The sequence below is a fragment of the Scyliorhinus torazame genome, chromosome 1, assembly GCF_047496885.1.
Source record: "Scyliorhinus torazame isolate Kashiwa2021f chromosome 1, sScyTor2.1, whole genome shotgun sequence".
NCBI classification, from domain to species: Eukaryota; Metazoa; Chordata; class Chondrichthyes; order Carcharhiniformes; family Scyliorhinidae; genus Scyliorhinus; species Scyliorhinus torazame.
The window spans coordinates 137,056,859-137,084,009 of NC_092707.1; the positions used below are offsets into that span (position 1 = coordinate 137,056,859).

Sequence of the window (27,151 nt, forward strand, 5' to 3'; positions counted from 1 at the left end):
AATTGAAAAGACAGGTTTAAAACTAATACTCAACATTATTTGTGTAATAAAAGATCTTTCTGCCAAGTCTGCCTGTTATAAAAGCTGTGTAAAAACAGGTTAGGAAAATAAATGCAAAGTTTGTCAAGCCTTGCTGTGTACCGACTTACTAACAGTCCTTCAACCCTCGCCACCGATTGCACTCATCACACAGCAGAAAGTTAATTCACCCTCCGTGTAGCCGGGCAGGCACCGTAGTGCGGCGACCAGGGGATTTTCAACGTAACTTCATTGCAGTGTTAATATTATAATAATCTTTATTGTCACAAGTATGCTTACATTAACACAGCAATCAAATTACCGTGAAAAGCCCCTAGTCGGCACATTCCGGCGCCTGTTCGGGTACATGGAGGGAGAATTCATAATGTCCAAATTACCTACTAAGCACGTCTTTCAGGACATGTGGGAGGAAACCCACACAGACACGGGAGAACAGGCAGACTCCACACAGGCAGTGACCCAAGCCGGGATTCGAACCTGGGACCCTGGCGTTGTGAAGCAACAGTACTAACCACTGTGCTATCATGCAGCCACTTTAAACGTGTTGCTTGACCAACAGAATCCAATATCAGAGGGCTCATCCGGGATTTGAACCCAGAACCTCTCCCAAATTGAGACCAAAAGACCCAAAGCGATAATCATACCCCTAGACCAACAAGACCCATATAAGCCTACTTGTGACACTTAAAAAATTATTTTACTGCGACCAAGCGTCCTCCTCTCGCCTTCACCCTGATATACCTACTTTTATTGTAGACATATAGATTTATGGAGGAAGTAGCATGTTTAACATCACCGTTCTCCCATGCTGCCTCTCAAATGAATACTAAACTCACCTCTGACTGTACAATGAAAACCTTGATCATATTCACCATATACTGAACCTTTTATACACACATACACCACACACAAGTAGCCATTAGACATTGACTTCCAGGGAGATCTTGTGATACAGTGGGCAATGCCTCTAAGCCAGAAGCTCCTGTGTTCAAAGCCCACAGCCAAACAAGTGGAGTGTCAACCTGAAGGTCCTTCCAGCACACACTAATGGCAGGTGATAAGAGGAGAGATTCCTGGTCAGCCACGTGATGGGAAGAACATTGGAGTCTCTACCATCACCATCCACAGCTCCAGACGAGAACTGTAATGGCCCCTTTGAGGGGGGAAAGAGCTGACTGGTGGCGATTTAACCTGAGGATCACCACACGTCAAGTGGGGAAGGTTGAGAAGGCAGGCTTTCATGAATAACCTCAGCCAGTACGGGAATTTAACCCACGCTGTTGGCATCACAAACCAACTGTCCAGTCAACTGAGCGGGAGCGAGGGCAGCACGGTGGCGCAGTGGGTTAGCCCTGCAGACTCACGGCACCGGGGTCCCAGGTTCGATCCCGGCTCTGGGTCACTGTCCGTGCGGCGTTTGCATATTCTCCCAGTGTTTGCGTGGGTTTCTCCCCCACAACCCAAAGGATGTGCAGGGTAGGTGGACTGGCCACGCTAAATTTCCCCTTAATTGGAAACAATGAATTGGGTACTCTTTAAAAAAAAAAAAAAAAAAAAATTATTTTTATAAACTGAGCGAGACCGGCTCCATACGGCTATAGTAAGTGCATACTGCCACAGCAACTGACTGCCACAGCAACTGACCCCCTGGGCAGAATTTTCTCATTTGTCAGAGTGCCAGGCTCTGACTGCAAACCAAGTGTGTTTTTCTCCAGAAACAAGCCAAAGTTTCCAGACCAGATTTTCTGGCACTCAGTTCACAAAAATCTGAGTGTGTGGTTTATGCCATCGCTCTAGCAGGGCGAGGCTTGATAGAGCCAGCAAGGCCTACTCCACAGAGATTGGGGCCCATTGTTAAGAGCCATCATTAGCAGGAGCAGAACAGGGACACAGCCCTTGTTGTTCAGGATGGACGACACACCATGCAGCAGGATTTAAAAGGACCAACGGCAAGCTCTCACCAAGGAAGTTGCTCTAACAAATAATTCTCTTCCCAATTCCATTACTCTCTCAAAGATATTTCAGTTCATCAAATCAATCACCAAAAACCTGCACCACGGATCCAAGATCAGCCGAGGAAGATCACCACACATCTTCCAGAGCATCATTCACAATGGCAGCAATCATCCTGATGCCAACAGCACCACCAAGGCATAGGCCCACTCACCAGCAAAACCACCACTGCAAGCTGGGTCACCTCTGACCGTCTTATATGCACTAAGACATAAATCCCCAAAATAAGTAATTACGGGATGTGCATTAGGATAAATGATTAAAAGCCGAGTAGAGCCAGAGCTCGCAAAAACGCAGCCGTTCACATCACTTAACCCCCACCTACCCCCACCTGCCCCGTCGATCTCCTATTAAAATATAGTACCCCGAATAGCCCTCCTCCATGGGCATGAAAGGCCTCTCACAATGCCCCTCCCTCCCCCACGGACATAAAGAACCACCACCACAGGATTAGGACAACCCCCCCCACCCACTGAGTATCGCGGGCACTTTCCCCTTCCCAGCCATGTTGCCACCCCCTTCCTGGCATCAGTGCTCTCCCCTCTTTCCACCCCCCCCCCCCCTCAAGGGAACTCCCGCTCAAATGGAGAAGTTATCCCCCCCCGGCATTGTCCCATTCATGCGTCCCCTGACAGTGCTCACAAGAGAGCCAGAGTGGGCAATGACCAGTCTAACCCCCCCTGGGTCTCCAGGAACCACCAAGCCACCTGCGTAGTCATCAATACGGATTTCACTTTGAAAACTGGTAATGATTCATGCCAGTGGGACCCTCATGCTGCTGTGGGAATGGGGCATCGTAGAATCCTTACAGTGCAGAAGGAGGCCATTCGGCCCGGGAAGTCTGCACCAACTCTCTGAAAGATCACTCTATCCAGCTCCCCCACCCTATCCACATAACCCCACCTGGAGGGATTTACCATGGCCAATCCACCCAACCTGCACAAATTTGGACTATGGAAGGAAACCGGAGCACATGGAGGAAACCCACGCAGACAAGAGGACAACGTGAAATCTCCAGTCACCGGAGGTTGGAATTGAACCCGGGTCTCTGGCACTGTGAGGCAGCAGTGCTAACCACTGTGCCACTGGGCAGAAGATACTGTGCAATGCCTTTAAATTATAATATATATTTAAATTCATGGATCACATCACGGAGTGGGGGAGGGGGGGAAGAGAGAGAGAGAGAGAGAGAGAGAGAGAGAGAGAGAGAGAGAGAGAGAGAGAGAGAGAGAGAGAGAGAGAGAGAGAGAGAGAGAGAGAGAGAGAGAGAGGTCTCAGAGATTTGTTTTGGGCCGGTAGTGTGATTTAGCAGCAATAATAATGGGATTGGAGTCCACTGTGAAAAGGGCCACTAGATCACTTCCAGAGTGAATTGGAGCACACCACCACCAGACATCCAGAGGTCATTGTAATAATCATAATCCCAATGCCAGTTTTCCCTACCCGAATCAGAGGTGCCTAGGCCAGTTGTAGCTCTCCCACCACCACCTGAGCATGTTTCAGCTAATTCAGCAGCTTCCTGGAGTGTACACTCAGACTGCTCACTGGATAAGCTCGCCAAAGGAGCAGATTTTACATATTCCTCCTCTAGATAACTTGCATTGTAGAAACCTTACTCAGATTGATGGTCAGTGTCCTGGAACAGCAGGACCAAAAGAAACAGTCAGGTGATAAGGAAATATACTTGCACCATAGCGATATACAAGTTCAGAGTCCGCAGGAATCTCAAAAATACTTTTGTATATTTTTTTATTGGTATTTTCAGAAGCATCAGAAATGGACAAGAAACTTTAAAAACTTTTCATTCATATGCTGAAAACTGTTAATATCTTTCTTAGATAAATGCAATAAATAATTGACTAATCATGCATGCACAATCTGTTACGTTATTGCTTTTAAATGTTCACTTCACTCAGAATAAGACGTTCTAGGGCAGCATATAGAAAAGCAGTTCATCAAGTTTAACTACTTCAACTTATCTGAAAAATAAGCTAATTCCTACTCATCATCCCTACTAAAGAGAGGCCCAAAATATTGTAGACATGCAGGATAGGTTTGAGGTTATTGATAGGGTTAGATGAAGTAATGCAAGGAGTATAAAACACCAACATTTCTACAGTAAGTGACTGAAGTACTTGGCCCCATCAGGGAGACTAATCTAAGGTCCGACAAATTTTAATTAGGGATTTGAAGTACCTACTATGAAGCATCAGTTGTCAGATTTCTTGCCCTCACCCAGATAGCTGGCAAAAAAATGAGAATACAAAAATGAGAACTGAAATTTAAATACTGTTCCTGAAAAGGGTATTGCAGTTACAGAAAAATTTGGATGGTGGGTAGGAGTGGGGGCAGTGTGGAAATGGTAACGGACCTCTTGGGGCACCACTCACCAAAGTCTTAGAATCAATGAATGAATTGCAAGTTTAAGGTTATATGAAGTTGTGCAAGCAGTATAAAACACCCTATTGGACAAGTTGGGCTGAAATGACTGTTTTTATACTGCAAACTCTATCTAGTTGCTTAATTTTAAAAAGTAGCATAACAGAATAAAGCAAACTATGCTTTTTCTTTTTACTTGTCAAAGGTAGTTATGGCAGATGCTGGAGGGACCTCTTTCCCCCTTTTTTTAAAAAGTGCTAACATTGAGCAATGCAAGACACCGCAAGACTCATCCAGTTCCCACTCCAGAGCCTTCGTGCTGTATAGTGCGACTTTGTGGTGTTTTACTGGGATGTGTTCGATGGGCCCAGTGTGACTCATTGCACATAGGATATATGAACCAGCAGAGTATCGGGGCCTTCATCTATCATTTGAACCCAGGTCTCAGAATTGAAAGGGAAGCCTTGTGACTCGCTGCACCAATCATAATTTTTATAGTTCAAAGATTCAATCCTGTAACACCAACAGTGGCAGATGTCAAGGATACAAATGTTTACGGCAACTGAGAACAAACATACCTTTATATAAATAAAGACAATAAGTAGTGGAGCAGTTGAGGGTGTACACTTCAAATGGAAAAATGGACAAGCAGAAAAAACACAAAGCCATGGGAAGAAAATAAGTGTAGTAAAGAGATTAATTTTCGATTAAGAGCTAGCACAAATACAATGAGCCAAATGGAATCTTTCGGTGCTGTAAACATCCATGATCTCAAATTGTTAAGCATGTGCCACTTTGTTCATGTCTCAGTTTTGTAATTATGACTGGGAATGAGGGAGAACACCTGTCAAAGTTCTGAAAGCCTGGCACCACCTATGACAATGCAAAGAGACTATTTTTAAGTGATGTTAAACAAAAACAAAAAGCTTTAGGCTGCTGTGACTCAGCAATCTGACAAAAACACCTAAAATTATACAGCACGTTTGCCCAAACTTTCTCAACACTGCTTTTATTTTTCATTCAAGAATAAATGCAAACATTAAAGCTCCCAAGTTGTTTTTCTGTGCCAGCCTCAAGTGCAGCTCAAGTTTTAAATTATTTCACACAAAACCATGCAGTTACTGTATTACAACTGGCCACCCCAACACTTTGTACTTTACTGAAAAATGTAAAGTACTGAATTGAGTGTCAAACATGTGACCTTTTTAAACTACCAAAACTGTAACTACTGCTTTACCATGTGCAGTTTCGGATGTGTCTTCACTCTCATGTAGGCAATAGTTTACAAATCAATATCACAAAACCATGTGACAAATTGAATCATTTGGTTCCAGGCCAGCTAAAGTTAAAATATACCAACAACAACCAGCGCCGGAATTTAGTAGGTCCACAAAATATCTCCTTCAATAAAGATTAAAATCGGAATTGGTCCACAAATTGTGGATAGCATACAGCCTACCAATGTCAAGGTTTCACATTTCTAATCAAGCTGCTTAACAGTTGTTACTCTAACATACAAGAGTGTTATTATCCCTCTTTACCTATGATTGACATTCAGTTAAGAGACTTCTTAAAAAGCTTCTAATCTGACTGGAACTGTTTTGTTCTTTTGTGCAGGTGAGGGAGTGAACAATTAATAAAATAAAATAACGATTCAACTACAGCTTTTCAATGAAAAATGGAAAATTATACAAAATTACGAGCATAACAGCTCAAGTCTGCACTGCTGCAATCCAATCACAACATGGATGTCGCCGTATTACACATTAGCAATTTACCTAATTTTATTGTGTGGGGCAGTTGGGCTTTGGGGGAGTGAATGACAAGAAAACCTGAAAAGGATCACGAGTGGTTTTGCCCTTCTGTATGCAAAACCAACAGTGATGAAGAGAGACACTCATCATCGTTTCAAATATTAAAATAAACTACTGAACCTTATGTGCATCCTGTTTCAGGACATACAACAATGGAGAGAATCAAAATGAAGTGGCACAAATACTTGGCACTAATTATTCATTAATCAAATGTAAATCCCCAACGTATCTTTCTCCGCTTGAGTGCTACCTCCAAACTAACTCATTCCCTGTAACAGAACAAAACAGAATCGGAGGTAAGGAAGGCTTTACTCCACATTATTTGTTTTTAAATGCAAGGCACAAATATAAGCTTTATAAATTTGTATCCACAACTTCTAATATTGCAGAGCAGAAATTATACAGAAGGTATCCTGATCAACACATCATGTTTGTTCCAAGGAGCAGAGTCCACAGAGTGCACTGAACTGGCTGAGAATGCAGCAGTCTTTTCCAGGTAACTCAGCTTTCCACCAACTCAATCCTGGTTTTTAAATCTAGTGAAAAAGGCAAAATAAGAACAGATCAAAAACAGTGAATAAACTTGATACCAGTTTGTCAAATAAAGAAAATTTTAAAAACAAACAAAATGTGTGTTTGCGTTTCTTCACTAAAAGGAGGTGGGGTGAGACATGTGCAATGCTGGATAAGATGACAGAAAGCATGACAGCAGGAGTAGATGACCATTTGCCCCTTGGGCAAAATAGTGGCTTCGGGAAATGTCACCCACCAGTCTGATCAAGAACTGGTGAACTCTTCCTAATTGCTCCAGCCATATTTGAGGAACAGAAGTTTAACATTTTACTGGCATAACATTCATCTTGGCAATCCAACACAATTCCACCTCCTAGCACAGCGCTATTTGATGGTTGGAGGGGCATGAGAGAAAAAAAGTGAGGATAAGATGAGAGAACGTCAATTTTAGTTCATGATATATCTTAACACACACAGGATCTGTACTTGTGGGCAGCATATATAGCAATGTCAAGCGTTTCACATTTCTAATTCAGCTGGCCCAAATAATGGCCCAAAATCTCAGGTATCCAATTTACAAACAATAAAGACATACTTGCGGAGGGGGAACTACTTGATGTTTGAAGATCTTATTTGGTCAGTCTTCCTTCTTGAAAATACAGCTGTCCTGAACAGTAAACTTGCGTTTCAATGCTTCAGATATAAGCACTGAAGGGTCATTCTCTCTCAAAAGCTGAGAGCCTCTCCTGGACCTATAGTAATAATAATGTCGGTAATTAAGGTTCGTCTATGCCATAAGGTTTTAGCTTTCTCTTGTAATGTACTGCCTGGTAAATTTTGAAGGCATCACCTAAAATGTGCGAAAAGAATGTAACACAAATTAATGTGGTGCACATGAGGATAGCAAAATGCTATTCTCTTCGCTAAGAACCAGTATTGATTGATTAGCCTATTTGAAGGTTTGCAGTATTAATATATCTATCCCCAGTAGCACAGTGGTTAGCAGTGTTGTATCACAGCGCCAGGGACCGGGGTTCGATTCCCGGCTTGGGTCACTGCCTGTGGAGAATCTGCATGTTTATCCCGTGTCTGACTGGGTTTCCTCTGGGCGCTTCAGGTTCCTTCCACAAGTCCCGAAAGACGTGCTTGTTAGGTGAATTGGACATTCTGAATTCTCCCTCAGTGTACCCGAACAAGTGCCTGAGTGTGGTGACGAGGGGATTTTCACAGTAACTTCACTGCAGTGTTAATGTAAGCTTACTTGTGACACTAATAAAGATTATTATTGATATGGTATTGGCATCTGAGTCGGTTGCTAATGTCCAAGCAATTACCTACTGGAAACCCAGATTTTCATGTCCCAGGAATTTATGTCCGACGAAGTGCCAATGATACAGAAATATTTTTGCTACTGTGGAATTCAAAGACAGTATTAACACCAAATATAAACAAATGCTCATCTTGAACCAAAATGTTAACCAAGTGACTTATACCATTTAATAAAGATAGCTGTTCCATGCAGGACCTGCAGAGACAGTGTAGCCAGGGAAATATACAAATGACATAGATGCCAATCTTAAAATAGGCTTTTTGGACCTCCCCTTGGTTTACGCTTTTGGGATTGATGCTGGACGAGCCACAGAAGCTCAAAAAAAGTAGTGTGGAAGGGAAGGAACAGGATTAATGGAACATTTGATCTCCCGTTGTTATTTTTCCTTGAGATAGGCATTCTCAAGGAGAGCACAAGAAGGGTTTTGAGACAATAAATAAGGAGCGGCATGGTAGCACAGTAGTTAGCACAGTTACTTCATAGCTCCAGGGTCCCAGGTTCGATTCCCGGCTTGGGTTACTGGTTGTGCCGAGTCTGCACACTCTCCCCGTCTGCATGGGTTTCCTCCCACAGTTCAAAGATGTGCAGGTTAGATGGATTGGCCATGCTAAATTGCCCTTAATGTCCAAAAAGGTTCTGTGGGGTTAATGGGTTGGGCTTGGGTGGGGTGCTCTTTCCAGGGGCCAGTGCAGACTCGATGGGCCAGATGGCCTCCTTCTGCACTGTAAATTCTATGATTCTATAGAAAGGAGGAACTCATTCCACTGACCAAACTGCCCGTTGGAGTGTGGGTCATACAGGCCCATATCATTGTTAAATACAGATGTGAAAGTGTTGGCTAAGTTAGTGGTGGGGAAGATGGAAGGGTGTGTTTCGGGGAGTGGTTGCAGAGGACCAAACAGGTTTCCTGAAGGGCAGGCAACTTTCCAGTAACATTTGGCAGTTATTAAATATGAGCATGACCCCGTCAAATGGACAGGTACCAGAGGTAGTGGTCTCTATGGATGTGAAGAAGGTTTCCGACTGGGTGGACTGGCGGTATCCATTTGAGCCAAAGTTTGTAACATGGGTGCGTCTGCTGTACGTGACCCCAGTGGCGAGTGTACGGGCAAACGAGAGGATTTTCTGGAACTTCAGGGAACATGGCAGGGGTGTCCACTGTCGCCTCTGCTGTTCGCGCTGGCGATAGAGCTCTTGGCGATGGCCCTTAGAGGGTACAATGGCAGGCAGAGTAGGAAGCACCGGGTGTCGCTATATACAGATGACATGCTGCTGTTCGTATCGGACCCACTGGAGAGAATTATAGGGATACTAGACTGGCTCGGGGCTTTCTAAGGCTGGAAGCTGAATGTCGGAAAGAGCGAGGTGTTCTAGTGAATGCAGCGGGTCGGGGAGCCAGTCTGGGGATGTTGCCATTTAGGGTAGCCAGGGACAGGTTCACTGCAGAAGTGTAATGAAAGCTCGTGTTGCTAGATAAGAAACAGGACTGGGTGGCACGGTGGCGCATTGGTTAACACTGCTGCCAAAAGACGTTGAGGACCCGGGTTCATTCCCAGTCGCAGATCCCTAGCCGTCTGGAATTTGCACATTCTCCCAGTGTCTGCATGGGTCTAACCCCCACAACCCAAAGATGTGCAGGGTAGGCAGATTGGCCACATTAAATTGCCCCTTAATTGGAAAAACTTTATAAAAACATTTTAAAGGAGCATTGCAGCTTAAGCCTGATCAACCTTAATTTATCAAAAGGTGCATGCGAGGACTGCTATACCTTGGAAATGGCAAGATTCCCTACTGAGGCCTGGCAAGACAATGGCAGGATGGTTGGTCTTTATTTTTACGAGCTTCAACAAGCAATATAAACTACGTGCTGTGGCAATTGGGGAAAAATACACATTTCTTGTGCAGGTTTTTGGCACTGTGGGCTGTCATCATAAAACCTACTTGTATCAATGCTACAAATTAACAGAATTCTGGCTAGCAGGTTTTGTGTGTACAGGGTGAGAGTGTCGGGGTAAGCATGGTAAAAATCCTTAAATCTCACACACACCGAAACGAAGGGTACCTTACAGCATGCCACATCATGTCTGTTCCAGTTTTTAAACAGTTAGAGATTATATGTACCTCCGAGAACAGAATACAAATTTGGGGAAAATTGCATTTTCCTCCTCCTCGTACATTCAAGATATTTAGCACAAGGGCTCCTTCTCTGGTCGCAGAATGGGGGATGAGAAAAATATCAGCCATGATTGAATGGCGGAGCAGACTCGATGGGCCGAGTGGCCTAAATCTGCTCCTATGTCTTATCTCTTCAAACCTTTCCTTTCTGACCATAAAATCTCAAGTTTACACAAGCATCATGATTTGCGCAGGCTTGGAGGGCTGAAGGGAATATTCCTGTCCTGTACTTTTCCCTTTTTGACAACCTCCTGATTTAAACACTACAACTGCTTGGGTCTGATCCCAAATTTGGTCCATATTGCTACAGTAAAAGTGCTGTCTTAATATATAAATGTAGAGAAGACATGCAGTGTCTGCAAAGTCATATTCCAGTCAGCACAGTTAGTAATTGGTGGGCAGAGGAAGACGAAAAGAAAAAGAGAAATTGAATAATGATTTAAACTAGTCAGCAAACAATGTCTCTTTCAAAACTCAAAATAACTACTTCAGATGATTCCCCAGCCCTCTTTATGTTTCCCACCCTACAACTGCTCCCTTCTAGTTTCAGGACACCAACGTTAAACCTGACTGACTGAGATCAGTTAACTCAGTTTGAACCAGAACTTCAAACCAGGTGCTTCTGGCATGTGGAGGTCATTATTATTTTAATTTTTATTCTTTTTAATTTTTTTATTACTTTATCAGAGTTACAAAGCCAGAGTTCAGAGTGTGGATAGAGGCAAACCCCTAATCTAGTTTCTTGCCTGCTCCAAAAAACAATTCAAATTGAATCCAATTCATGGTCCCCGCAAGAAAGACATAACAGATCCAGGCATTACATCTGACCTCGCGCTCATGTTAGCCTGGCCAACTTATTTTAATTACATTTTCAGAAGTTTGCCACCAGGTTGACCTAGTGGCAAAGTTTTCTCACATCAGCTTGAAGCATTAATCTCCATGAATATTTTGACACTTGGGACATTGTTACGAAGTATTCATATCCTTACAGTATTACCGACTGAAATTATTAATAATATTTTATTAAGGTATTTGAAATTTTTTATAACAGTAACAAAAACAATGACATCAACATGGTAAAATAAACATTCCTCTCCTCCACCCCCCCCCCCAAAGCCCAATCTTCACACACCTCAACCATACAACAACAATCCGCCCGCAACCCCCCCGCCCCCCCCCCCCGGCCCCCGCCGCCCCCCCCCCGCCCCGTCACCCCCCCCCCCCCCCCCCCCGCCCCCCGCCCCCGGAATACTGCATCTGCTGACATTTTAAATTATCCCCGAGAAAGTCGACGAACGGCTGCCACCTCCAGGAGAACCCTAACATTGACCCTCTTAAGGCAAACTTTATTTTCTCAAGGCTGAGAAACCCAGCTGTGTCACTAACCCAGGTCTCTACACTCGGGGGCTTTGAGTCCTTCCACATTAATAAGATCCGACTCCGGGCTACCAGGGAGGCAAAGGCCAGGACGTCGGCCTCTTTCGCCTCCTGAACTCCCGGATCTTCCAACACTCCAATGATCACTACCTCTGGACTCGGCACCACCCGTGTTTTTAGCACCGTGGACATTGCCTTAGCGAAACCCTGCCAAACCCTCTGTGTGTGCCCGGTGGACTACCGTAAATTGTATCAGCCTAAGCCTGGCGCACGATGAGGAGATATTAACCCTGCTTATGGCATCCGCCCATAGACCCTCCTCTATCTTTCCTCCGAGCTTGTCCTCCCACTTGCCCTTAAGCTCCTCCACCGGAGTTTCCTCCGCCTCCGAAAGCTCCTGGTAAATATCCGATACCTTCCCCTGTCCCACCCAGGTACTGGAAACTACTCTATCCTGTATCCCCCTTGGCGGCAGCAGCGGAAAGGCCGGCACCTGTTTTCTCAGGAAGTCGCGCACCTGCAATACCGACTGAAATTATATTTGTTTCCCACTCACCCTTGTAATGAGTTTAATTTGACTCTATTCATATCTTTCAGAATATCCATCATGTCCGCAAAGCTTGTGGACTTTGATAGGCACGAGGTCTCGTCATCACAGTCATCGTTGATTGTTAAATCTTGCCCCTTACTTTCAAAGTCAAAGTCAAAGTTTGATGAAGCGGCAATGGAAAAAGATGCAAGACTTAAAGGTTCAGGTTCATCTGTCTCGGGAATGTCATCATTTATGGTAAACGATGCTAATGGGGGGTATGCTGATTCAAAATCTGGTAAAGAGCACGCAATGCTGGATGTATCAGGAGAACAAAGTTCCGGCGTAAGGGGAGCAGATGCTGGAAAACAAAAAGGAAACAAATTAAAGATTCCCTTTTCATCCAACACAGGTTATTTATATAACAAACAGCATGTTCAAGATATTATTCGGATAGCACCGGTAGGTAATGCTGTAAACATAACGCTAGGTGCAATTTCATTGTTATCAGCTGCCCAATGTTAGGTAACAGCCTGCAAAGGAATAAGGAGCATCAGCCACTCTGCTGGCAATTGTCCTCCACACTGAGCAAGGTTTTTGCCCTCAACCATCTCCAAGCTGAAAAATGTTTCAGCCCCACTGCAGACACAAATGAAAGAGCTTTCATAGCTGGGCAAAATTAGACAGTTACTGTTCAATCCCACTAAGTGGTTGGCAATAACCCAATGCTCACTGACTACAGTTGCCCCTCAACAGGCCACCTCCATCCCCTATTTAATTTTCCTCTTTAACAGTAACCTCCTTCTTACACTCTCAACACTGGAATGAGAACTTCAGCTATCTCCAAATTAACGATCCTTTAAAACAGAGATGAGGAGGAATTTCTTCAGCCAGAGGGCGGTGAATCTGTGGAACTCTTTGCCGCAGAAGGCTGTGGAGTCCAAATCACAGTGTGTCTTTAAAACAGAGATAGATAGGTTTTTGATCAATCAGGGGTTATAGGGAGAAGGCAGGAGAATGGGGATGAGAAAAATATCAGCCATGATTGAATGGCAGAGCAGACTCGATGGGCCGAGTGGCCTAATTCTGCTCCTATGTCTTATGGTCTTATCTCTTCAAACCTTTCCTTTCTGACCATAAAATCTCAAGTTTATACAGGCATCGTGATTGGCGCAGGATTGGAGGGCCTGTCCTGTACTTTGTTATTAATAGCTACCTTTTTGACCAGTTTTGGCCACCTCCTGATTTAAACACTACACCTGCTTGGGTCTGATCCCAAATTTGGGCTATATTGCTACAGTAAAAGTGCGGTCTTAATATATAAATGTAGAGAAGACATGCAGTGTCTGCAAAGTCATATTCCAGTCAGCACAGTTAGTAATTGGTGGGCAGAGGAAGACGAAAAGAAAAAGAGAAATGGACTAATCCACGTAGCTCATTGAGTTTAGTTTGTCTTTAGGTTACTCATGATAAAGGGCGGTGGAACACACGTGTCACATTCTCAGTTAAAAATTTAATAGACAACACAATCAACATTGCACAAGGTTTTTTTTTTTTTTTTTAAAAACTTGCTCTGTAATTAAGGTTAAACCCCTTTTCCAAAATAAGTTACGTAGTGCTGAGTTATAATATTTTCAAAAACTCACTCGTGTCCATTTTGGTCTCTGGTACAGCAACTATTTTTGCGATCTGCTCTCGCAAACGGCTAAGTTCGTCTTGAAGTGCAACCGTATGATTCAGAGCAGCCAAACCTGGCTTCTTCAGGCTTTCATGTTTCCTCCCTTCCCTTCGGAAGTTGGGGACTGATGAGTTTCTATGCATTATTAGTAGTGGTGTAGGGTGCCATTCTTCCCTGTACGGTCTGGCATCAGCTCTATGAGCAAAAACAAAATCCATCGGTTTCTAAAGCTTTACACCTTGCCGAATGATGCGCAGTCTGAAAAGAAATTTGACAGAGACCCATTTGCTGCAACCACACTTAAAGGTTCAGACTTAACAGTAAGTGTTCCTGGCTTATTTATCACAGTTTTTGACTTAACATTTGCACTATTTATTTGGGAACACAGTGTAAATTCCAGCCATAGGAACTCATTATTTTCTAAATATGGAAATGTTAGACATATTAAAAACCAAAGAATGAATAACTGAATTGAAAAGTTTAGAATAAATTACCAGTGCCATATTTGATATGAACTTCATATATAAAAGCCATAAACAAAAAGATGCCATGAGAATGGGTATTTTCAAAATTCCATGCGCAAGGTCTCTCATTATTGTATCCACAAGCCAAGACTCGGGAGAAAGAGAAAGCAGCACACATCACTGGGAAAACGTAACTGCACCATGGCACCATACAATACAGTACTACACAAGGAGGTGCCAATATCACCCAGCTTCAACATTATAATTTGGTGAATACCTCATCCTGGTGAAAGATTCTCCTTCATCTGCAGCTATCCATGCAATGTCTGCCAAGGTTGGCACAGCCGGTCTATCGCCATGCATAGAACTCAGGGACTCGGCTGCAGCGAGTCCTGGAACAAGCTGTGGATAGACAAGATTGCATTAAATGAGAAGATAAACTTTTGGTCAGATCAAATAAGCCAAAGCAAATTGAGCATTTAAAAAAAAAAAAAGACTTTCCAGTATTAAGCTGCAGTTTTGGGTCACCATTATTCCTTCATACAAATTATAAATGTGTTGTTTTTAAATAAAAGCTGTTTAAACGTTATGCATCAGAGGCTGGAGTTGAAGATACAACAAGAAAATGTAGCAACCATCTGAACAATCCAAAGGATGAATCAGAAGCTATGAATTTCATCAGATCCATGGATCGCTGAATCGCAGGAGGGGAGCCAAAACAGCATTTGAACCGACAAGATCTCTGTTTGAGATCTTCCCCAACCCCTTGGGCAGAAGGTTGTGCCATTCCATATACATATATAGACGGCAGAGTAGCCACCCTGGGGGAACTAACAGACAAGCTCCAGTTCCCGAAAGAGAATGTGCTCCGGTACATGCAACTAGCTTCCTCCGCAAGAAGACGACAAAGTTTCCCCAGCGATCCGGACACACCCTACGGGACAGACCTCTGAAATCAGATGAACTAGAAGACAGTGGCTGTGCCGACATGTATGGATGACTGCTAGAGGTGATATGGTCACTGCTGGGCGAGTCACTGGGAAAGTAGGAGGAAGAGCTAGGCATGGAGATAGGGAGAGGACTCTGGATCAAAGCATCGCATTGGACGAACTCCACCTCATTGGTAGGGCTGAGCTGAACACAGCCAATGATAGTGCACAGGGCTCACTTAACCAGAACACATATGAGCGGGTTCTTCTCGGAGGTTGAAGACAAAAGTGAACGGTGTTAGGAAGGCCCGGCCAACCACATCCACATGTTCTGGTCCTGTCCCAGTCTTGTCAGGTACTGGAGGCCATGTCCAAGGTTGTGGGAGTGAGGGTGGAGCCATGCCCAATAGTGGTGGTCTTCAGAGTATCGGAAAGAGTGGCAGACACCCTAGCCTTTGCCTCCCTGATCGCCTGCCAGAGACTCCTGCTCAACTGGAGATTAGCAGCGCCACCCAAGGCTGCAGGCTGGCTGTTTGACTGAGTGGAATTTGTCAAATTGGAAAAGATAAAATTCACCATCAGAGATCGGAGGAAACTTTCCGCAATACGTGGAAGCATTTACCAAGCTGTTTGTGACCAGCAACCAATAAGGGAGGGGGAACCGAAGAAAGGAGGGGGAGGGGGAGGGAAGGCGCCACCCAGAGTACAGGGGAAGCGGGGCAGAGGAACCAAAGGGCACCGAAGGAAGGGGAGCCAATGGATGCGGCCACAGCAACAACGGGATAGCCTTGGTAGCCACAAACACACCATGATATGTTTTAATATTATGGGGCCACATGTAAAGAGTCAAACAGTTGTGTTATCAATTACTGGAGGCTCGATGTTAGCATGCCTCACAGCTGTATGTATGTTCCTATGCATTCATGCCTGACTACTTTATTTTCCCTTTCATCGTTTTATTTTTCTGTAAATTTTATTCTTTTGCTTTTTTGAAAGTTGTCGTAGTCAAATGCGAAAACCAAGAAAGTTAGATACAGCACTCTGGGTGAAGGGGATCAAAAGGATCTTTTAGACAGGATTAGTCTATTGATTTTTAAAAATGATTAGTCTATCGAGTTGGATGATCAGCCATGATCATCATGAACGGTGGAGCTGGCTCGATGGGCTGAATGATCTCCTCCTGCTCCTATTTTCCATGTTTCTATTTCGTAAATTAATATTTACTTCATTCGAAATGTGAAGGCACAACTGTAACCGCACAGGATCATTACTTTTAAAAAATTTATTCATGGGATGTGGTCGCAGGCCGGGCCAACATTTATTGCCCATCCCCAATTGCCCTTGAATGGAGTAGCTTACTAGGTCATTTCAGAGGGCAGTTGGTCAACCACTTTGCTGTGGGTTTGGAGTCACATATCGGCAAAGGTGGTAGATATTGTTCCCTAATGGACTTTAGTGAACCAGATAGGTTTATATGACAATCGACAATAGTTTCATGGTCATCATTAGATTTTTAATTCAAATTTCAACATCTGCCAAAATGGGATTAGATCTCGGGTCCACAGAGCATTACCCTGGATTACTAGTCCAATGATAATATCACTACACCACTGTCTCAATAGAACATTACAGCGCAGCACAGGCCCTTCGGCCCTCAATGTTGCGCCGACCTGTGAAGCCAATCCAAAGCCCATCTACACCATTCCATTATCATAGATTATCATAGAATTTACAGTGCAGAAGGAGGCCATTCGGCCCATCGAGTCCCACCTGCTCTTGGAAAGAGCACCCTACCCAAGGTCAACACCTCCACCCTATCCCCATAACCCAGCAACCCCACCCAACACTAAGGGCAATTTTGGACACTAAGGGCAATTTATCATGGCCAATCCACCTAACCTGCACATCTTTCGACTGTGGGAGGAAACCGGAGCACCCGGAGGAAACCCACGCACACACGGGGAGGATGTGCAGACTCCGCACAGACAGTGACCCAAGCCGGAACCGAACCTGGGACCCTGGAGCTGTGAAGCAATTGTGCTATTCACAATGCTACCGTGCCGTGTGTTTATCCAATGGCCATTTAAATGTCCTTAACGTTGGCGAGTCCACTACTGTTGCAGGCAGGGCATTCCACGCCCTTACTACTCTCGGAGTAAAGAACCTATCTCTGACATCTGTCCTATATCTATCTCCCCTCAATTTAAAGCTATGTCCCCTCGTGCTAGCCATCACCATCCGAGGAAAAAGGCTCTCACTGTCCACCCTATCTAATCCTCTGATCATTTTGTATGCCTCTATTAAGTCACCTCTTAACCTTCTTCTTTCTAACGAAAACAGCCTCAAGTCCCTCAGCCTTTCCTCATAAGATCTTTCCTCCATACCAGGCAACATCCTGGTAAATCTCCTCTGCACCCTTTCCAATGCTTCCACATCCTTCCTATGATGCGGCGACCAAAACAGCACGCAATACTCCAAATGCGGCCGCACCAGAGTTTTCTCCAGCTGCAACATGACCTCATGGCTCAGAAACTCAATCCCTCTACCAATAAAAGCTAACACACCGCACCCCTTCTTAACAACCCTATCAACCTGGGTGGCAACTTTCAGGAATCTATGTACATGGACACCGAGATCTCTCTGCTCTTCCACACTACCAAGAATCTTACCATTAGCCCAGTACTCTGTATTCCTATTACTCCTTCCAAAATGAATCACCTCACACTTTTCTGCATTAAACTCCATTTGCCACTTCTCAGCCCAGCTCTGCAGCTTATCTATGACCCTCTGTAACCTGCAACATCCTTCCGCACTGTCCACAACTCCACCGACTTTAGTGTCATCCACAAATTTACTCACCCATCCTTCTACGCCCTCCTCCAGGTCATTTATAAAAGTAACAAACAGCAGTGGCCCCAAAACAGATCCTTGTGGTACACCACTAGTAACTGAACTCCAGGCTGAACATTTCTCATCAACCACCACCTTCTGTCTTCTTACAGCTGGCCAATTTCTGATCCAAACCGCTAAATCACCATCAATTCCATGCCTCCGTATTTTCTGCAATAGCCTAACGTGGGGAACCTTATCAAACGCTTTACTGAAATCCACATACACCACATCAACTGCTTTAACGTCGTCCATCTGTTTGGTCACCTTCTCAAAGAACTCAATAAGGTTTGTGAGGCACGACCTACCCTTCACAAAACTATGTTGACTATCCCTAATCAAATTATTCCTTTTTTTAAAAAAATGTTTTATTGAAGTTTTCCAATGAGCGTTTTTACACAACAAAAATAGAAATACAGATAGTAATAAAAAAATAACAATAAACATATCCCAAAGCTTACAGTGAAACTACTTGCATAACAGAATTTTTTTTTTTTTTTTAAAAAACAGAACAAGGTGGGTTTTGTCTCCATGCCCAACTCACATTATATCAACAGTACCCCCACCTGAACCTCCCCCCCCCCCCCCCCCACCATGCTGCAGACACTTACTGCTCCCCGAGAAAGTCAAGGAAAGGTTGCCACCACCGGGAGAACCCCATCAAGGACCCTCTCAAGGCGAACTTTATTCGCTCCACGCCGAGAAATCGTGCCATAGGTCTCCTATGGCGACCCAGGTCTCCACACCCAGGGGTTTTGAGTCCCTCCACATTAGCAAGATCAGTCTCCGGGCCACCAGGGAGTCAAAGGCCAGTACCTCGGCCTCTTTCGCTTCCTGCACTCCCGGATCCTCCGATACCCCAAATATCGCTACTGTTGGACTCGCCTTCACCCGAGTGTCCAAAATCCTAGACATCACCCTCGCAGACCCCTGCCAGAATTCTTTAAGCGCCGGGCATGCCCAAAACATATGGGCATGGTTCGCCGGACTGCCTGCACATCTCGGGCACCTGTCCTCCACCCCAAAAAACATACTCATTCTTGCCGCCGTTATATGTGCCTGATGCACCACCTTAAACTGAATTAAACTGAGCCTGGCACATCATGAGGAGGAGTTCACCCTGACCAGGGCGTCGGCCCACAGACCCTCATCCAGCTCTTCCTCCCACTTGCCATTCAACTCCTCCACTGAGGCTTCCTTCACCTCCTGCAGCTCCTGATATATGTCTGACACCTTCCCCTCCCCTATCCAGATACCAGACACCACCCTGTCCTGGATCCAATGAGGGGGCTGCAGCGGAAATGTCCCCACCTGTTTTCCAAGAAAGTCCCGAACCTGGAGATACCTGAACGCATTCCCCGGAGGTAGGCCGAACTTCTCCTCCAGCACCTGCATGCTAGGGAAAGTCCAGTCTATAAACAGGTCCCCCATTCTCCTAATACCTGCCCTATTCCAGCCTTGGTATCCCCCATCCAACCTACCCCGAGCAAATCTGTGGTTATTCCGTATCGGGGTCCACGCCGAGGCCCCCTCCTCTCCCCCGTGTCTCCTCCACTGCCCCCAGATCCTCAGTGCCACAGTCACTACCGGACTAGTGGTGTATCGCGCCGGCGAGAACGGCAGCGGAGCCGTAACAAGTGCCCCTAAACTGGTGCCTCTACAAGACACTGCCTCCAACCACCCCCATGCCGCTCCCTCCTCCATCATCCATTTCCTGATCATGGCCACATTGGCCGCCCAGTAATAACTGCAGAAGTTCGGCAGAGCCAGTCCTCACCACCCCCCGCCCCAAGAATACCCTTTTGACTCGCGGGATTTTATTCGCCCACATAAATCCCGTCACAATCCTATTCATCCGCTAGAAGACTTGGGGCTGAAAATGGGGAGGCACTGAAATACGAAGAGGAACCTGGGGAGAACCGTCATCTTCACAGTCTGCACCCGTCCCGCCAAGGAAAGCGGGTGCGGGAGCATATCCCACCTTTTAAACTCTCCCTCCATCTGCTCCACTAGCCGGGTTAAGTTGAGCCTGCGCAGGGCATCCCAGTTCCTGGCCACTTGTATCCCCAAGTACCGAAAGCTCCTCTCCACTATCCTGAGCGGGAGCTTCCTCAGCCTCTCCTCCTGGCCCCTACCGTGGACCACGAACAGCTCACTCTTCCCCACGTTCAACTTATACCCAGAGAACCTCCCGAAGTCCCCCAGGATCCGCATGACCTCCCCATCCCCTCTAACGTGTCCGAAATATACAACAGCAGGTCATCCGCGTAAAGGGAGACCCGGTGCTCCTCCCCTCCGTGCACCAGTCCCCTCCAATCCCCCAAAGTCCTGAGCGCAATGGTCAACGGCTCAATTGCCAGGGCAAACAGCAACGGGGACAGGGGACAGCCCTGTCTCGTCCCCCGATGCAGCCTGAAATATTCCGACCTTAGCCGGTTTGTGGACACTCACTACAGGGGCCTGATACAGCAGCTTGACCCACCCTATTAATCCCTCCCCAAATCCTAACCTGCCTAGCGCCTCCCACAGATACTCCCACTCCACCCTGTCAAAGGCCTTCTCCGCGTCCATCGCAGCCACCACCTACCGCCCCCCCACCCCCCGCCCCTCCGAGGGCATCATGATAATATTCAGAAGCCTCCTCACATTCGCGTTCAGCTGTCTGCCCTGAACAAAACCCGTCTGGTCCTCCCCAATCACTCCCAGGACACAGTCCTCTATTCTGGTGGCCAGAATTTTTGCCAACAGCTCGGCATCCACGTTCAGGAGCGGTATCGGCCTGTAGGACCCACACTGAAGCGGATCCTTCTCCTTATTCAGGATAAGCGAGATCAACGCCTGCGACATTGTCGGAGGGAGGGTCCCTTTCTCCTTTGCCTCATTAAAGGTTCTCATCAGAAGTGGGCTCACCAGCTCCGAGAACTTCTTATAAAATTCTACGGGGAAGCCATCCGGACCCGGGGCTTTGCCCGTCTGCATGCCTGCCAGCCCCCTGACTAACTCCTCCAACCCAATCGGGGCCCCCAGTCTCTGCACCCGCTCTGCTTCCACCCTTGGGAACCTCAACCGGTCCATGAACCGCCTCATCCCTTCCTCCTCCCCGGGGGGGTTCCGACTCGTATAAACCTTCCGTAGATCTCCCTGAAGACTTCATTGACCCTCTCTGGGCTCAGCACCATGTTGCCTTCCCTATCCCACACTCCCCCAATCCCTCTGGCCGCCTCCCTCCTGCGCCAGCTTCCTACTCGCCTTCTCCCCATACTCATAAACTGCCCCCTTCGCTTTCCTCAGCTGCGCCTACGCCTTCACCGTGGACAGCAGGTCAAACTCAGCCTGTAATTTCTGGCGCTCGTTCAACAGCCCCCCCTCTGGGGCCTCCGCGTACCTCCTATCTACCCTGAGTATCTCTCCCACCAGTTTCTCCCTCTCCGCGCTCTCCTTCTTCTCTCTATGGGACCTAATGGAGATTAGCTCTCCCATAATGACCACCTTCAGAGCCTCCCAAACCACTGCCGCCGTCACCCCTCCTGTGTCATTCGCTCCCACATAATTTTCAATACTCCTCCTTATCCGCCCGCACAACTCTTCCTCCGCCAGCAGCCCCACATCCAGTCGCCAGAGAGGGCACGGACTCTGTTCCGCCCCCAGTCGCAGGTCCACCCAGTGCGGGGCATTGTCCAAGACCGCAATGGCCGAGTATTCTACCCCCTCCACCCTCGGGATTAACGCCCTACTCAACACAAAGAAGTCTATTCGCGAATAGACTTTATGGACATGGGAGAAAAAGGAAAACTCCTTCCTCCTTGGCCGCGTAATCCTCCAGGGGTCCACTCCCTCCATATGGCCCATGAACTCCCACAAGGCCCTGGCCGCCGCTGGCCTCTTTCCCAAGCTCGGATCTGGACCCAAGCTCGGATCCAAGACCGTATTAAAGTCCCCTCCCATAATCGGGTGACTTATCTCCAAGTCCGGGATCCTACCCAACATGCGCCTCAAAGTCTGCATCGTCCCAGTTTGGGGCATATACATTCATTAACACCACCCGGGCCCCCTGCAGCTTGCCACTCACCGTTATATACCTGCCCCCCTTATCCGCCACAATGCTCCCTGCCTCAAATGTCACTCGTTTACTGACCAAAATAGCCTCTCCTCTGGTCTTTGAGTCTAACCCAGAGTGAAACACCTGTCCCACCCATCCTTTGCTTAGCCTCGTCTGATCCGCGAGCTTTAAGTGGTCTCTTGCAACATGTCCATGTCCGCCTTCAACCCCTTTAAATGCGAGAACACGTGGGACCGCTTGACCGGCCCATTCAGGCCCCTCACATTCCACGTGATCAGCCTGGTCGGGGGGTAAACCCCCCCCCCCTCCTCACCCACCCCACCCATCCCGCCGACTAGCCACCTCCCTTTTTCGGCCAACCACGTGCCCCCGCCTCCCTCCTCCAGCTCTCCCCCCGGCGGCCCCCTCGCCCGACTCTCCATCCATACCCCTCACCTGGCTCCTCTTCAGTCAGCAAAGCAGCACCCCATACATACCACCCCCCCCCCCCCCCCCCCCGCCAAGCACCAAGCACCCGCTTAGCTCTGGTTTCCCCCCCCCCCACCCCACCCTCCGCCGCAGGGTAGAGGGGCAAGAGCCATTTGGGACCTTCCCGTGCGCCGGACAGCCCGTCCCGGGCGTTTCCCACCCCCTAGCACCGAACACCTGGAAAACAAGACACCTGGAAAACAAGCAAAACAAACAACAAAACCCCCAACCAAACTAGGGCAGACATGCCCATAAACGCATGCTTTACCTGCCGTCCTCCCCTCGGCCCCTCCCCACCCGCACATTTCACCCCAATACAACAGTCCCTTAGTTCAGGTCCAGCTTCTCCTGCTTGATGAACGACCACGCCTCGTCTGGGGTATCAAAATAGTGGTACCTGTCCTGGTATATTACCCACAGTCTCGCCGGGTGCAGGAGCCCAAACTTCACCCCTTTACCGTGGAGGACCGCCTTCGCCCGGTTAAAACCTGCACGCCTCCTCGCCAGCTCAGCCCCCAGGTCTTGGTAAATTCGGATCTCGCCATTCTCCCACTTACTGCTCCGCTCTTTCTTCGCCCACCGCAGGACTCGCTCCCGATCTGCCAAGCGCTGAAACCGTATCACCATCGCCCTCGGTGGCTCGTCTACCCTCAGCTTTCTGGCGAGCACCCTGTGCGCCCAATCCAGCTCCAAGGGCCGCGGGAAGGCCCCCGCGCCCATCAGCATCGTGGCCACCTACATGCTCTCGTCCACCCCCTCCGCTCCTTCAGGAAGGCCCAGGATCCGCAGATTGTGGCTCAGAGATCTGCACTCCAGGTCATTCAGCCTCTCCTGCCATCTCTTTATGGAGTGCCTCGTGCGCCTCCACTTTCACCGCCAGGCCCAGGATCTCGTCCTCGTTCTTCGCCACCTTCCTCCTCACCTCCTTGATCTCCTTCTCCTGCGCCTTCTGGGTCACCACAATTCTCTCCATGGAGGCCAGCATCTCAGTTTTCAGCTCCATGAAGCAGTTTTTAAGGAGCTCCTGCTGTTCTCTGGCCCACACCTCCCGATCCTCTCCGGCGGTCATTTTGTCCTCCCGGACCTTCTCGACCTTCTTCCCCGGGTTTGCGCGTCTGCCGGCTCCGCTACTGGACCTCTCCATGCACCAGCGGGGTGGGGGGGGGGGGGGGGGGGGGGGGGGGGGGGTGCTCTCCCACATCTATTCCCACGCCGGTCCTCCTGTTAACTGCCGCCGCCGCTCCTTTTAGCGGCCCAAAAGACCGATCCCGGCGGGAGCTGCCGTTCGCGTGACCTAGCAGGTCACGGCCGCTACCGGAAGTTCAATCAAATTATTCCTTTCTCGATGATTATAAATCCTATCTCTTATAATCCTTTCCAAGACTTTGCCCACAACAGAAGCAAGGCTCACTGGTCTATAGTTACCAGGGTTGTCTCTACTCCCCTTCTTGAACAAGGGGACAACATTTGTCTCCTCTCTAATGTGCTCAACGGCAATTTAGAAGATTCACCTTTAAAAATTGATAATGCGCACAACTTTTCCTATGCTAATTTGATCCTGTGGGTACACCTGAAATGTCACCATTTTCCATAAATGCCTCTTTTTTCTTACATTCAGCCATTGCTCTACTAAGAAATATCCAGCAATTAATGAATTTTATTTTATATAGATACTCCATATGTTTTCCACTCAATCAGAAAGGTCAGGATGAGAAAGGTTGCAATTTCTTTCAGCATGACCACTTTATTAATAATATGAGGCACACATAGTAAGGTCAGGATCGAATGCTGTGTGAGCACCAGGCACTGCAAGGAACACATTGAAACTTTCCCACAAGACTACAATACAAATCACTGAGTTCTGCCATTGTTAAATATTGTATTTCAATACAATATTCAGCTAGAATAGAGAACTTGAATTATGTTAAACTTCTTAACCGAAAGGCTGACACATACCAAATAAATTTGCTAATTCAATTGTTCAAGTGTCTGAGGTAGAAGATATTCACAAATGCTCAAATATTATGGTACAGACGCATCCTTTATTTGACATAATGAAAAAGAAAATCAAACAATCAGGGAAACCAGATGCAAAACATGGATCCAAAAAAAATCATATTTGATTCATGGTCATATCAACTTAATTTACTTAACACTGTATTTATAATGAATTTTCCTGCATGTCATGTTCAACTGTCCCCAAACCAAATTACCGTGAAGCCCACAGTCTTGGAGTTTCTATCAGTCAAATATGATGTATACACTTGCCCTGTGTAGGGATATAGTCCAATTTTCCAAAGCTAGAGAATTTAAACAGACTGGAGAGCAACAATGGTTGCAGCCTATTCTCATCCGACAGTGTGCACTGCAGTGCTGTCATAGTTTTTCTCGCTGTAACCTCACAGCTTGCAAGATTAATTACAGTCTCTTATCAAAAAAAGTCTGTTCTTACAAATTAGGTGTGAAGAAAGGCTGGTTTGTAGAGAAGTAATTAAAGACGCACCTCGAGCAATTAATTGAACAATCACAGCAGAAAAATAGTTTACACTGCTTCTCCCATGGAAGTAAGCATCCTGTTAATTAATAACTCCTAAGCAGAAGCTGCCGCACAGAAGTTGAGTTTACTCTATTATTTCAATTGAAATGCTCAAAAAGCTCAAGTCAAGAAAACGTATGAAGGCCTACAAATTCACCCTCAGCCTTCCCTTCATTTGTACTCAAAACAGTCTCGCCTCCAATGTGGTGGGCATGGTCCTAGAAGCGGACCACCCACCATATTTATAAAGGCCAAAAAAAAAAATCTTTAAATTGCCACCCAGTGCCCTTTCGTTATGCCTGCAAGATTCTCAGTATTTGGCTGAGGCTCCCACTGAATCAATCAATGGGAAGACCCGAACTTCTCCTAATCCAATGTTAAAAAACCGTGGGCTAGTGGTTCCCAACCAATGTGCGGTGTGCTGTGAAAAGATATTCAAAATGATTCAAGATTCATGCAATTAAACTAAAACTACCCTTAGTCTTCAGTTTGGTGGTTGGCATCTCCCATGGTTCAATGAATCTCGGGCCTCCCAAGCATGCACCAGCTGGAAAGAGCCACACGTGTGGTTTAGATTTTTTATATTGGTCAGGCCTATGCACATGACCAACGGGTCTTGGGAGCTGAAGACAAATATCCCATATGCCTGCACAAAAAGCGAAAACACAAAAGGGTGCATGCAAAAGTCCTGGGAGAAACGAGAGACACAGAGAAAGGCAAAAAAAAAAAAAGAGAGGGGACAGGGAGAAGTTCTAAACAAAGTTCCCAGTCAGGGAAAACGACAGAAAATAAGACATGTGCCTCAAAATCTTTATAAGAGGTGAGACATGACATAAAAGGTTGGGAATCACTGCCAGAGGCCACTGACCACCTTCCATCCTTCCCCAACAGTCTGTGCAGGAAAAATAGGAAGCCATCTAATTGGTGGTTCCTGGTAAAAACAATATTGTCACTAGCAAATGTAGCCTCAATCAGGATTTCACCTGAACAGAGATGAATGGAACTTTAGGATGAAATAGAATTGCCAAGAAACACCTTTTACAGAGATAAATACATGATTCTACTTTAGTCAACTCCCTCAAATTCAATCTTTTTAAACACCAATACATTTTCCACGTGTAACTCACTACTTGGTTTACAAAACAGCTTTCAATTTGCAAACTAGTTTAGGACAAATGTAAAAGACTATCCATTCACAACTTCTGCTGTGAATTCACTAGATTCCATCTCTTTTCTAAAAACAGCCAGTTGACAAAGGAAGAAAGGTGCATACTTATTAGGAAGCAATGATTTTCAGTGTGGCAATCCCTTTACAATACGGAAACTCAAGGCACTCCTTTTTTTAAATTTAGAGTACTCAATTATTTTTTTTCCCCAATTAAGGGACAATTTAGCTTGGCCAATCCACCTAACTTGCACATCTTTGGGTTGTGAAACCCACGCAGACACGGGGAGAATGTGCAAACTCCACAGTGACCTGGGGCCAGGATGAACCCAGGTCCTCCGTACCGGAGGCAGCAGTGCTAACCACTGTGTCACCGTGCCGCTCCAAACTCAAGGCACTCCTACCTGGCAGTCCCATTCTAACTTCTGAAAGACTGAGTTAGATACTAAAAGGAGGTTTTTTTTAAATTAGTATTAAAATCTGTACTCATGGCATGCAGTATACCCAGCCCGAGTCAGATAGGCATTTCATGACATTTGAGGTCCAGCAAGTGACTCCATATGGCTCCCAGAAAGCAGATTGATCACTGATATACTAAGAAGCATTGTTCAAACATGCCCAATGACTGAAACGGAGTAACCTGAGCAGCAGTTTAACGGCCAACATGTAAACCAAAAAAGGGCTTCTCAAATGAGGTAGAAACTTGTTGACAGTTTATGTATTTTAGCTCGATTATTGAAACAATTCAAAGAACACTACAGTATGAGAGAATTTCAAAATCACACATCTAGAA

General features: G+C 46.3%; 1 protein-coding gene across 3 annotated transcripts in view; it reads right to left on the minus strand.

The window, feature by feature from the left end:
* Positions 1–3,784: 3,784 nt before the first annotated feature.
* mtfr1l (mitochondrial fission regulator 1-like) overlaps positions 3,785–27,151 on the minus strand; it is a 62,908-nt gene continuing 39,541 nt past the window's right edge. For all 3 annotated transcript variants that reach the window (XM_072500884.1, XM_072500883.1, XM_072500885.1), the window contains exons 4-8: positions 14,589–14,713; positions 13,816–14,042; positions 12,197–12,530; positions 7,354–7,510; positions 3,785–6,781 (exon numbers count right to left, since the gene is read on the minus strand). In XM_072500884.1, the coding sequence (XP_072356985.1) occupies positions 7,396–7,510; positions 12,197–12,530; positions 13,816–14,042; positions 14,589–14,713 (801 nt within the window). In that variant the 3' untranslated portion in view covers positions 3,785–6,781; positions 7,354–7,395. The remainder of the gene's footprint in view (positions 6,782–7,353; positions 7,511–12,196; positions 12,531–13,815; positions 14,043–14,588; positions 14,714–27,151) is intronic.